Source organism: Anomaloglossus baeobatrachus, chromosome 2, assembly GCF_048569485.1.
Source record: "Anomaloglossus baeobatrachus isolate aAnoBae1 chromosome 2, aAnoBae1.hap1, whole genome shotgun sequence".
Lineage (NCBI taxonomy): Eukaryota > Metazoa > Chordata > Amphibia > Anura > Aromobatidae > Anomaloglossus > Anomaloglossus baeobatrachus.
Window position 1 is genome coordinate 764,471,155 of NC_134354.1, and position 12,502 is coordinate 764,483,656.

Below are 12,502 nucleotides of genomic sequence, written 5' to 3' on the forward strand. Positions count from 1 at the left end.
CATCCCCAGCACAGCAGGCAGTGCCCACATCCCCAGCACAGGAGGCAGTGCCCACATCCCCAGCACAGCAGGCAGTGCCCACATCCCCAGCACAGCAGGCAGTGCCCACATCCCCAGCACAGCAGGCAGTGCCCACATCCCCAGCACAGGAGGCAGTGCCCACATCCCCAGCACAGGAGGCAGTGCCCACATCCCCAGCACAGCAGGCAGTGCCCACATCCCCAGCACAGGAGGCAGTGCCCACATCCCCAGCACAGCAGGCAGTGCCCACATCCCCAGCACAGCAGGCAGTGCCCACATCCCCAGCACAGGAGGCAGTGCCCACATCCCCAGCACAGGAGGCAGTGCCCACATCCCCAGCACAGGAGGCAGTGCCCACATCCCCAGCACAGGAGGCAGTGCCCACATCCCCAGCATAAATGTGCCCATGCATTGGAAGAATACTGACAGTGGCCACATACCCAGCACTGAAGGAGCAGTGATTGTGCCCACATACACAGGACTGGAGGAGCAGTGACTGTGCCCCTGCACTTAAGCGAAGGGCATGATGCATTCCCTGTTGGGCTTTGTGGCTGTGGTGGGCTGCATTGTGGCACTATGCGAGTTTCTGCGCTTGGTCACCCACTCAAAGGTGCGCCCTGGACTGACACACGATCTTCTGATAGAAGTTATATCCACCCTTCAGCTAAGCTGCTGCACCAGGGAGATGGTCCTACTTGGAACTGTCGGTGGCATTCAGCCCTGGCTGGCACTGTCGCTCACCTACCTGCTCACCGTACTGCACTGCCTGACCTCCCAGGGCGCCACCTGTAACCCATGTGGCAGTTTGGAGCAGTGGCTGCGGGCACAGACCCCTGGCTTACACATCATTTTAAGGCTGGGGGCACAATTTGTGGCTGCTGTGCTGTCCCAGGTGCTGATGCCCCTCATCTGGCTGCTGCGATTGTCCCCTCTACATGAGTGGAGGGAGGAGTGCAGGAGCCCCCTGAATATGGCACCTTGGCAGGGTGTCCTGGTGGAGATGACCTGTGCCCTGAGCCTCTTCTTGACACTGCGCTTTCTTCCTCGAGTGGAATCTCGGTACAGACCCCATGTCGTGGCCCTGACCATCACCGCCATCGTGTGTGCAGGTAAGGAAAGCCAGGCATTGCTTATTAACCCGTAATATTCTGTCCGCCAGCCACAGAGCCCACACAATAGACATATCTATCGTCTTACTAATTGTACATAGATATTGCTGGTGGTCATACGGCGATTTGTAAATGAGCACCAAGTGTGAGAATAGACTATTTACCTGCAGATATGGGGTTAATCCGCAGGTAAATAGGGTTACAGCATTGCCAGATCAGCATATTTAAAGTGCAGCTACTGGGAGAAAATGAACTTATTTCTTCCAGGGAACCACCGGCTTTACGGCGCACAGAGTGGCTATAGTCACAAGTCCTTCTGTGAGCGGCGGCTGTAAAGGCAGTTTGATTGACAGCTCGCGCTGACAAATGCACTGCCGGAGTGTGCCTACAGCCGCCGCTCACAGTAGAGGGATTGGTGACTGTAGCCGCTCAGTGCCACCACCCCCAGGACTGAAAGCCACCAGCTCCCTGGAAGAAATAAGTTCCCTTTCTCCCGGTAGCGCTGGAACATTATTTACCTGCAGACTAACCCTATATCTGCAGGTAGTGTTTTCCAAGGTGACAGATTCCCTTTAAAGTCACCGTATAGTTCTAACCTAGGGCTGTGGGCACACTGAGTTTTTTTGGTTGAGTTTTTGAAGCTGAAACTGAGTGTAAACTCTAAAGGCTGCTTTACACGGTACGACCGATTGTGCAATTTCACAATCGATCGTACCCGCCCCCGTCCTTTTTGCGTCACGGGCAAATCGCTGCCCGTGGTGCACAAAGTCGGTAACCCCCGTCACACATACTTACCTCTCGTGCGACCTCGCTGTGGGCGGCGAACGTCCACTTCCTGGAGTGGGAGGGACGTTCGGCGTCACAGCGACGTCACACGGCCGCCGGTCTATAGAAGCGGAGGGCCGGAGATGAGCAGGATGTAAATATCCCGCCCACCTCCTTCCTTCCACATAGAGCCGGCGGCTGACGCGGGAGGCAGGTACGCGATGTTAATCGCTCCCGTGGTGTCACACGGAGCGGCCGTGTGATGCCACGGGAACGATGAACAACCGTCGCCCGATTTCAGGACCGATATTATGGAACCTAGCGACCAGTACACGACTCACGATTTGTGAGCGATACTGCGTCGCTAGGAGGTGTCACACAGGCCGGCATCGCCAGCGATGCCGGATGTGCGTCACAAAAACCGTGACCCCGACGATCTATCGCACGATAGATTGTCTGGTGTAAAGCAGCCTTTAGGCTGCTTTCACACATCCGGCTTTTGCCGTCAGGCACAATCCGGCGAAATGCATATAAAATGGATCCGTTTTATTCCCCATTGACTTGTATTATCGCCAGATTGTGCCGGATGGCCTTGCATTGCATGTGGCGTTTGCCGGATCCGGCAAAATTTCTTCGTCCGGCTGCTGTAAAGGACGCAGCATGGAACGTTTTTTATCTCCAGCAAAAAAAACGGACCATGCTGGATCCGGCGCTGTCCGGCATGTTGTATAACGGACGCCTATGGGTGCTGGATCCGTCGTCATCCGGCATATGACGGAATCCAACGACGGATCCGGTTTTTTAAACTGAGCATGCTCAGCATCACAATGGATCCGGCAAAAAACGGAAGGAACGCATGGAAAAAACTGATGCAACGGATCCATTTTTTCGTTGGATCCATCGCATCAGTTTTTTTACCAGATCGTGCCTGATGGCAAAAACCGGATGTGTGAAAGCAGCCTAAGGGGTACTTCTCACATAGCGAGATCGCTAGCGAGATCGCTGCTGAGTCACGGTTTTTGTGACGCAGCAGTGACCTCATTAGCGATCTCGCTGTGTGTGACACTGAGCAGCTATTTGGCCCCTGCTGTGAAATCGCTGCTCATTACACACAGTGCTGATTCATTTTTTGGACGTTGCTCTCCCGCTGTGAAGCACACATCGCTGTGTGTGACAGCGAGAGAGCAACGATCTGAATGTGTAGGCAGCAGGGAGCCGGCTTCTGGCAGCCTGCGGTAAGCTTTAACCAAGGTAAATATCAGGTAACCAAGCGAAGTGCTTTGCTTGGTTACCCGATATTTACCTTGGTTACTACCGTCCACCGCTCTCAGGCTGCCAGTGCCGGCTCCCTGCTCCCTGCACATGTAGCCGGAGTACACATCGGGTAAATAAGCAAAGCAGTTTGCTTATTAACCCGATGTGTACTCTGGCTAGGAGTGCAGGGAGCCAGCGCTAAGCGGTGTGCGCTGGTAACCAAGGTAAATATTGGGTAACCAAGCGCTTGGTTACCCGATATTTACCTTAGTTACCAAGCGCAGCATCGCTTCCACGCGTCGCTGGGGGCTGGTCACTGGTCGCTGGTGAGATCTGCCTGATTGACGGCTCACCAGCGACCATGTACCGACGCACCAGCGATCCTGACCAGGTGATTGCTGGTGGGATCGCTGGAGCGTCGCTAAAGTGTGACGGTACCCTAAGGCTGTGTGCACACAGTGCGTTTGTATCGTGTTTTTTTGGATGCGCTTGTGAGTGCAGTTTTGTCACAAAGCTGCAAGCAAATCCTAATGCCAGCAAAGTCCATGTGCAGGTTGAGTATTTTTTTCCTTGCAGATTTGGTGCTGAAAATAATCCGCAGCGTGTCAATTCTTTCAGCCTTTTTGCCTGAGTTTTTCAATTGATAAACGCATGAAAAAAATGTACCAAAAAAATGTGGCCTTTTTGAACTGCGTTTTTCTTACCAAGAATTACAGAAATGGCGCAGAAATTTCTGCTACCAAATACTCAACGTGTGCACATATCTGCAGCAGATTTTACATTTACTTTTTTAGGAAAAAAGCAAACAGATTCCGCCTGGAATCGGTCCAGAAAGCGCTAAATAAGGATATGCCACCATATAAAGGAACCCTATGGGTACAAACCCTGAGGACCTGAGCATGGTCATTGCCGTGTGGCCACAGGTTCTGCTCGTGACCATCGGTAGTCCACAGCTTAGCACATCGGACTCCCCTGCTTATTAGTGAGGGTCTTTTTGAATGTTTTTGATCATATTATAGCAATTTTTGCAAAATTGCCAAAATTTTGTTTTGTGGGAATAGCCTTTTGAGGGTCTTTTTTTTTCTGGCCATGATCATTACATGACCCCAGGTAATTCCCTAGTAACAGGTTTAAAGCCGTTGGACTTCACCTTCTCTCTAGTAAGTATCGTAATTCTGAGGACTTTGCCCTTTGATCCTCCCCGGCTGCCCTCGGCGGGGGATTATTAAAGTTTTTGTGCGTCTTGCCAGCAGTTTAGTCGCATGGTTGGTTTATTATGCAGACGGTGACTTATGAGTATTATATAAGGGGGTATTGTCCTTATTAAATTCCACCTTAAATCCAGCTATGTGTCTCCTTTAAGAATAGTCCAGGAAGCTGAGATATCAGGAGCTGTTTATTGGGGGCTCACGTTTCTGGGCTCCTCCTAACACGGATCATTGTGCCTTTCGGGGATTTTGTTTCCTTTGATCTCGTGGCTCATGTGGGTGTCAAACAGCCCTTAGATCTCAGCTTCCTTAATGCCTATAAGAGAAGGATGCTTAAAGGGGTTGTTCAGGATCGTAAAATTTTGGCTGCTTTCTTCATAAGCCTGTTACTCGGGCGAAGCACATACAGTGTGGTCCAAAAGTAGGTGGACAGTATGTGTTATAGGGTTATCAAACATGGTGTAAAGTGAAACTGACTCAGTTGCCCTTAGCAACCAATCAGATTCCACCTTTCATTTTCCAAAGAGTCTGTGAAGAATGAAAAGTGGAATCTGATTGGTTGCTAAGGGAAACTGAGTCAGTGTCACTTTACACCATGTTTGATAACCCTATTACACATACTGTGCACCTACTTTTGGACCACCCTGTGTATTTCTGGACACTTTTATCCTCTTGTCTCTTCTTTCTGCTGGTTGCATTTCCATTAATAATTCCTTCTCTGCTGATTTATAGGTGGACACTTGACAGGAGCCGTGTTTAACCCCGCGCTCGCCTTCGCAGTTGTGTTCTTGTGCCAGGGAAACAGCTTTCTGCAGTACGTCACCGTGTACTGGATCGGCCCGATCATCGGTGAGTACCGGCCGGAGCGAATGGGACCCTACAGGCACATTTACATTCCTAACTAACCAAACACTAATGCAGTGTGAACAGAAGCTTAGTCTGTGTTTACATATGGAAAGATCTATAGTGCCCCCATAATAACAGTGATATCCACAGTGCCCCCATAATAACAGTGACATCCACAGTGCCCCCATAATAACAGTGCTATCCACAGTGCCCCATAATAACAGTGACATCCACAGTGCCCCCATAATAACAGTGACATCCACAGTGCCCCCATAATAGCAGTGATATCCACAGTGCCCCATAATAACAGTGACATCCACAGTGCCCCCATAATAACAGTGACATCCACAGTGCCCCCATAATAACAGTGACATCCACAGTGCCCCCATAATAACAGTGACATCCACAGTGCCCCCATAATAACAGTGATATCCACAGTGCCCCCATAATAACAGTGACATCCACAGTGCCCCCATAATAACAGTGCTATCCACAGTGCCCCATAATAACAGTGACATCCACAGTGCCCCCATAATAACAGTGACATCCACAGTGCCCCCATAATAACAGTGATATCCACAATGCCCCCATAATAACAGTGACATCCACAGTGACCCCATAATAACAGTGACATCCACAGTGCCCCCATAATAACAGTGACATCCACAGTGCCCACATAATAACAGTGACATCCACAGTGCCCCCATAATAAGAATATCCACAGTGCCCCCATAATAACAATGATATCCACAGTGCCCCCATAATAACAGTGACATCCACAGTGCCCCCATAATAACAGTGACATCCACAGTGCCCCCATAATAACAGTGACATCCACAGTGCCCCCATAATAACAGTGACATCCACAGTGCCCCCATAATAACAGTGACATCCACAGTGCCCCCATAATAACAGTGACATCCACATCTGGCGCACAGGATAAAGTCCTTGAGACCCTCCTAGGTATAATCCTTGGATCCGGCCTCTTGTACACATAGTGAACCCGTCTTCCTCACTGGCAGGGGATGACCGACGCTCACACCAGGATTACATTCTGTATGTAATGATCCTCCAGTGTGACGCCATCTTCTCCATTTACAGGAATGGTCGCCTCCATCTTGATTTTGGATCACGGCATCCCCAAACTCAGACAGTACAGAGCTTCTTCTCACGCCGTCAAGAGAGACTAGAAGACCGGCCGGCGACCACGTGATTACCTCCTAATAACCAATGCAGAAACAATGGTCGCTGACTGATACAACACGTCCTTGGCTCTTATTCATAGTTTTTGGATTTTTCTTGGACCTTTCTTACCTCATTTCTTTATGTAGATCCTGGTGGGCATTATGGGTGCCTTGCCCCGGGGGGCATCGCTTCCTCCATGCTGCTCCCACTGGCACGGTCTCAACTCATCCATGGACCAAGTAAAAACCGAGCCTTAATCTTTAGCTTGTGCCTGAGGTGTGAGGATCATATAAGAAACCTCACAATGTTTTTTTAAGATAGGGTTTCTTTATCTATTTTTTAGGGTAAATCGGTCTACCCATCAGTGATGGAGCAAGAGAACGATGAAGCCATGCCAATGCAAATGTATGTAGTGGTGGATACTCAACCTTGTGCCCCACCTAGGTGATGCATGTATATGTACTGCTGGGCTAGTGGTATATATTGTTCCATGTCCCTGGTGTCCTGAGCATATGGAGACAGTGCCCAATTCACAGAGATCTAATGAGCCGGATTCCTGCAAACTCAGTGGTATATACTGATCTCAGTCCATAAGAAGGTATCTGTATATAATGTGACTAGGCCCTGGTGGTCTAGTGGTATATACTCTACCCATGGTGGCCACAATCTGGCCTGTGAATGCCAAACCACTTTACTGCCTGGCACATTATGGTAGGGAACAGCAAAATGTTATGCACTATTATCAGGGGATCTTATTTTTGATACTGAACTTTGGGGGCTGAAAACCCATTACGGTCCAGGAGTGATGTACATCTATAGCGTCTACCTCCGACTGAGGCTCGTGAATGATGTATGGACATTAGGGGCCATCATCTGTTGTATCTAGGCCACGGGGATCCAGAGCAAAAGGGTAACAATGTTTTCAAGCTTTAATATTTTAAAAATAAAATTAAAATTCAGAATTTAGGAGCAAAACAGTAACAATGCAGTGACATGACTAGAATCTGCATAACTAATCATATGCTAAATAGCTGCAAGTCACATTTATGTATGAGATAGCCAAGATGATTGTCTATAAAATGAAGGTCGTCTCATTATCAAAGCTGTAGAGGATGGAGAGATCTGGAGCCGGAAAGTCAAAAGTGCAAAACATTGTGACCCTTTTGCTCGTCACTATAGTTCCTACCTGGATGAATCCATGCCCAGTCCCTAGTGGTTTAGTATTATATTGCGTGCCTATTCATTGGTAATCTAGTAATATATACCATGCCTATTTCATAGTGATTTAGGGGTATACACTGTGCCTAGTACCTGGTGATTCAGTGGTATATGGTGCCTAGTTCTTGGTTATTCAGTCGTATGTACCGTGCCTAGTGCCTGGCAATTTAGTGGTACATACCTTGCCCATTTCATAGTGATTCAGTAGTATATACCATGCACAGTCCATGGTGATTTAGTGGTAAATATTGTAATTATTCCCTGGTGATTCAGAGGTATATACTGTGCCTAGTACCTGCTGATTCAGTGGTATATACCGAGACTAGTCCTTGGTGATTCATTGGTATATACCGTGCCTTGTAACTGGTGATTCAGTGGTATATATCATGTCCAGTTCCTGCTGTATCTAGTGCCTAATCCCTGGTGATTCAGTGGTATATATCATGTCCAGTCCCTGCAGGTCCAGAGGTATATACCGTGACTAGTCTTTGGAGATTCAGTGGTATATACCATGCTTAGTTGCTAGTGATTCAGTGTTACAACCATGTCCAATCCCTGGTGAGCGAGTGGTATATACTGTGCCTAGTCCTTGGAAATTCAGTGGTACAGACTTTGTCCAGTCTCTGGGGGTCCAGTGGTATGTACCGTGAATAGTCCTTGGTGATTCAGTGGTACATACTGTGCCTTGTTGCTGATGATTCAGTGGTACATACCATGTCTAGTCCCTGGTGATCTAGTGGTTTATACCGTGCCTAGTCCCTGGTGATTCAGTGATACCATGTTCAGTCCCTAGTGGACCCAGTGGTATATACTGTGCCTAGTCCTTGGTGATCCAGTAGTATATACTGTGCCTAGTCCCTGGTGAGCTAGGGGTATATACCGTGCCTAGTCCTTGGTGATTCAGTGGTACATACTATGTCCAGTTTCTGGGGGTCCAGTGGTATATATCGTGAATAGTCCTTGGTGATTTAGTGGTACATACCGTGCCTAGTCGCTGATGATTCAGTGATACCATGTTCAGTCCCTAGTGGATCCAGTGGTATATATTGTGCCTAGTTCCTGGTGATCCAGTGGTATATACTGTGTCTAGTCCCTTTTGATTCAGTGGTATATATGGTGCCTTTATCTTGGTGATTCAGTGGTATATACTGTGCCTAATCCCTGGTGATTCAGTGGTATATACTGTGCCTAATCCCTGGTGATACAGTGGTATATACTGTGCCTAATCCCTGGTGATACAGTGGTATATACTGTGCCTAATCCCTGGTGATACAGTGGTATATACTGTGCCTAATCCCTGGTGCCCTGGTGATACAGTGGTGTATATACTGTGCCTAATCCCTGGTGATCCAGTGGTATATACTGTGCCTAATCCCTGGTGATTCAGTGGTATATACTGTGCCTAATCCCTGGTGATACAGTGGTATATACTGTGCCTAATCCCTGGTGATACAGTGGTATATACTGTGCCTAATCCCTGGTGATTCAGTGGTATATACTGTGCCTAATCCCTGGTGATACAGTGGTATATACTGTGCCTAATCCCTGGTGATCCAGTGGTATACATGGTGCCAAATTCCTGGTGAGTTAGTGGCATGTACTGTGCCTAAATGCTACGTGCTATAGTAATATATCTCAGGGAGTCGCCTTCTTTCATATCTTCTCTGGAGACGTTTCTGCTATACGGCCGGCCATCTGCAGGGCTCAGTACTGATAAATGGTTAGCTGAGGCAAAGGAGGTTTTTCCAGATAAAAAAATCTACCCAGAAAATGTACGCACCACCTCACACAAGGAGGGGATTGTACCAAGCGGCCTGAGGATCGCCTTCACCCCAGGAGCGAGGTACACAAATCCTGGTATTAGTAACCGGTGGGAGAGGGGCCACTGAGAAGCTCCGCGCCATTTCTGCTGTTACTGATAGAAGGAAGACAAAATCTCGCTCCCTCCTGAATAAACTAATGGAACAAACTGAAATTACAAAAAAGAATGTTCTTCCGAAGCCGACTTTCCTGTGAAGAAAACTAAACTACAGAACTCTCGAGATGGCCGAGGACAAGAAGCAGGAGCGGGATTCCTAAGACAATAAGGTTTATTTCTTGGCAGTAAAACCAGGATCTCTAAAAGTGACCGGTCGTCTGTAGACGCGGAGGCTTCCGAGACCGGAAAAAACAGAAACTGGACCCAACCAGGGAGAAATCACGGGGGATTAAGAGTTAACGAAAGACACACAAGATTTCTCTGGGGCCTATATTTTTTTTTTTTGAGTTCACATTTGGAGTGAGAAGCACAAGTTCTTAATCTTCTTACTGAAGAAAGTTTTATCTTTTCTTCCGAGCTCTGACTTTAATCTGCCCGACCGTATGAAGGATCTGACTTTATTTGCACATGGATTCCTGATTATGGGTCACTGGCCAAGACGGAGGTCGAATTTCTTTTGCCCTTAAATGCGGAGGTTGCCAGCCTTCACTGTCAGCCCAAGGTGCAGAAGGGCTGGACTCTAGGGGCAGATCCATTGTTTCAGGAATTCACAGTCCGAGACGGAATCTCCCGTGTTTACTTGTCTTTCCCGACAATCATACACACCAGGCCTCTCGGTGGACTCGGGGTCGCTGCTGACAAGCATTGACCATGAGCCCCTGCAGTCCTCCATGAAAAGGGCACAGAGGCAATAAACTACTTTCTGATGATGAGGGACTGTCAGGGACGACATCTTCATTCTGAAGTTGCTAATTTCTTCCTCTTTGACATAGGATTTGGCACCATCTTAAGGGCACCGCAATGGGTACCCTTTGAACCCCCACTTACGCCTACTTGCTTCTGGGCTGTTGGAAGTAGACTGTGGTTTTTAGGTGATGACATTGATCCAGGCGCAAGGAGGATTGAGATGTGTTTGCGTTACATTGACGATATACTTGCCGCATGGAGAGGGTCTACTGAGGACTTTCCTGACTTTGTGGCCATGTTAAATCATAAGTATCCAGGCTTATGCTAAGCCTAGTCCCTGATGATCTAGTGATATATACTGCGCATAGTCCATGCCGATCAGTAGTATATACTCTGTCTATTCCCTGGCGATCTAGAAATATATGGTATATACCATGCCAGGTCCCTGGCTGTCCAGTGGTATTTACTCTGCATATTCCCTGGTGATCCAGTGGATGATCCATAGTCCCTGATGATTTATCGGTATATATACTGCCTAGTACCAGGTGCTTCAGGAGTATGTACCGTGTCTATTCCCTGGTCACTCGGTGGTATATACTGTGCCTATTCCCTGGTGACTCAGTGGTACTGTATATACTGGGCCTATTCCTTGGTGACTCGGTGGTATACACTGTGCCTATTCCCTGGTGCCCCAGTGGGAATGTGCTTTAATCCCTTGAGATCCAGGGGTCATACTGGTGACCCAGCCGTACAGTATAGTATTTCCTATTTACTTCAGGGAGCACAACTACAATATCAGACATCATAGACGTTGTTTCTTGAACCCTGAACATCCCCTTTAAGGTTTGTTGATTAATGTCCTCTAACCTACATAGCAGGAAAAAAAATATTCCAAGTGACTGTAGCAGTGGGGAAATTCTTTTAGGATTCGCCTGATGAAGAGTCCAGAAGACAGAGCTCCTCCCCTTTGACTTTTTAAAATAAAAATGTTGCTTTTTTATATTAGACATGGCTGCTATGTGGAAGTGTATAGCAGGGTCATGTTACTGGAAACAGTTTAGAAGGAGCAATTTCACCTCTTAATGTAGTGTAATGTAATAAATGTGATGAGGGTTGGTGACCGCTCCCCTTTAAGCGACTGATATATTGCTGCTAAACCGCCACCAGGTGTAGCTGGTGCAATAAGCCACGTTCTTCTGTGCTGCTATTTTGGTCAGATACATTCATGAATGTCTTGCGAGGAGCCTACTGAACACAACTCAGTTGCCTCCGGACCGATCCGTGCCTTTATACTGACATAAAACAGAGCGCAGCTTGCGGAATCAAGCACCTACATCTTAAGGCGAGGGTCACAACTATTTCTGATCCGACAAAACATTGGCTCACACTCAGGCCAATTTTTTGACTTGGACCAAGTCTGACTGAAGGGGTAGGAAGGTGGTGGTGGGGGGGGGAGGAAAACTGCGGCGTGCCGGAGTTGCCTCCGTAATATGGATCATACTGGTCAGCACCTAACCCATCTGACTGCGCTGATAACGCAGAAAGGAACTGTGAATGTACGGTGATGAAATGGTTAACAGCATGTGATGACTTTCATTAGTTTAATAAAAAATTGTTTTCTATTAAACTTTTTACAGCTCTTTATTATAAAAAAAATTTAAAAAAAAAAAGGTAAAGAAGGGAATTTTGTTTACTTACCGTAAATTCCTTTTCTTCTAGCTCCTATTGGAAGACCCAGACAATTGGGTGTATAGCTTCTGCCTCCGGAGGCCACACAAAGTATTACACTTAAAAAAGTGTAACCCTCCCCTCTGCCTATACACCCTCCCGTGGATCACGGGCTCCTCAGTTTTGGTGCAAAAGCAGGAAGGAGGAAACTTATAAATTGGTCTAGGGTAAATTCAATCCGAAGGATGTTCGGAGAACTGAAAACCATGAACCAAAAGAACAATTCAACATGAACATCATGTGTACACAAAAGAACAACCAGCCCGAAGGGCACAGGGGCGGGTGCTGGGTCTCCCAATAGGAGCTAGAAGAAAAGGAATTTACGGTAAGTAAACAAAATTCCCTTCTTCTTTGTCGCTCCATTGGGAGACCCAGACAATTGGGACGTCCAAGAGCAACCCCTGGGTGAGTAAAAGAATACCTCGATAAAAAGAGCCGAAAACGGCCCCCTCTTACAGGTGGGCAACCGCCGCCTGGAGGACTCGCCTACCTAGACTGGCGTC

The 12,502-nt window shown here is 47.7% G+C and overlaps 1 protein-coding gene across 1 annotated transcript; it reads left to right on the forward strand.

Annotated features, from left to right (window-relative positions):
* The first annotated feature begins 341 nt into the window (after window positions 1-341).
* On the forward strand, window positions 342-11,853 carry AQP11 (aquaporin 11). Its single transcript, XM_075337506.1, has 3 exons — window positions 342-1,130; window positions 5,090-5,206; window positions 6,305-11,853. Exons 1-3 carry the CDS (start codon window positions 545-547, stop codon window positions 6,391-6,393), a joined length of 792 nt encoding a protein of 263 aa, XP_075193621.1. The 5' UTR covers window positions 342-544; the 3' UTR covers window positions 6,394-11,853.
* Window positions 11,854-12,502: the final 649 nt, after the last annotated feature.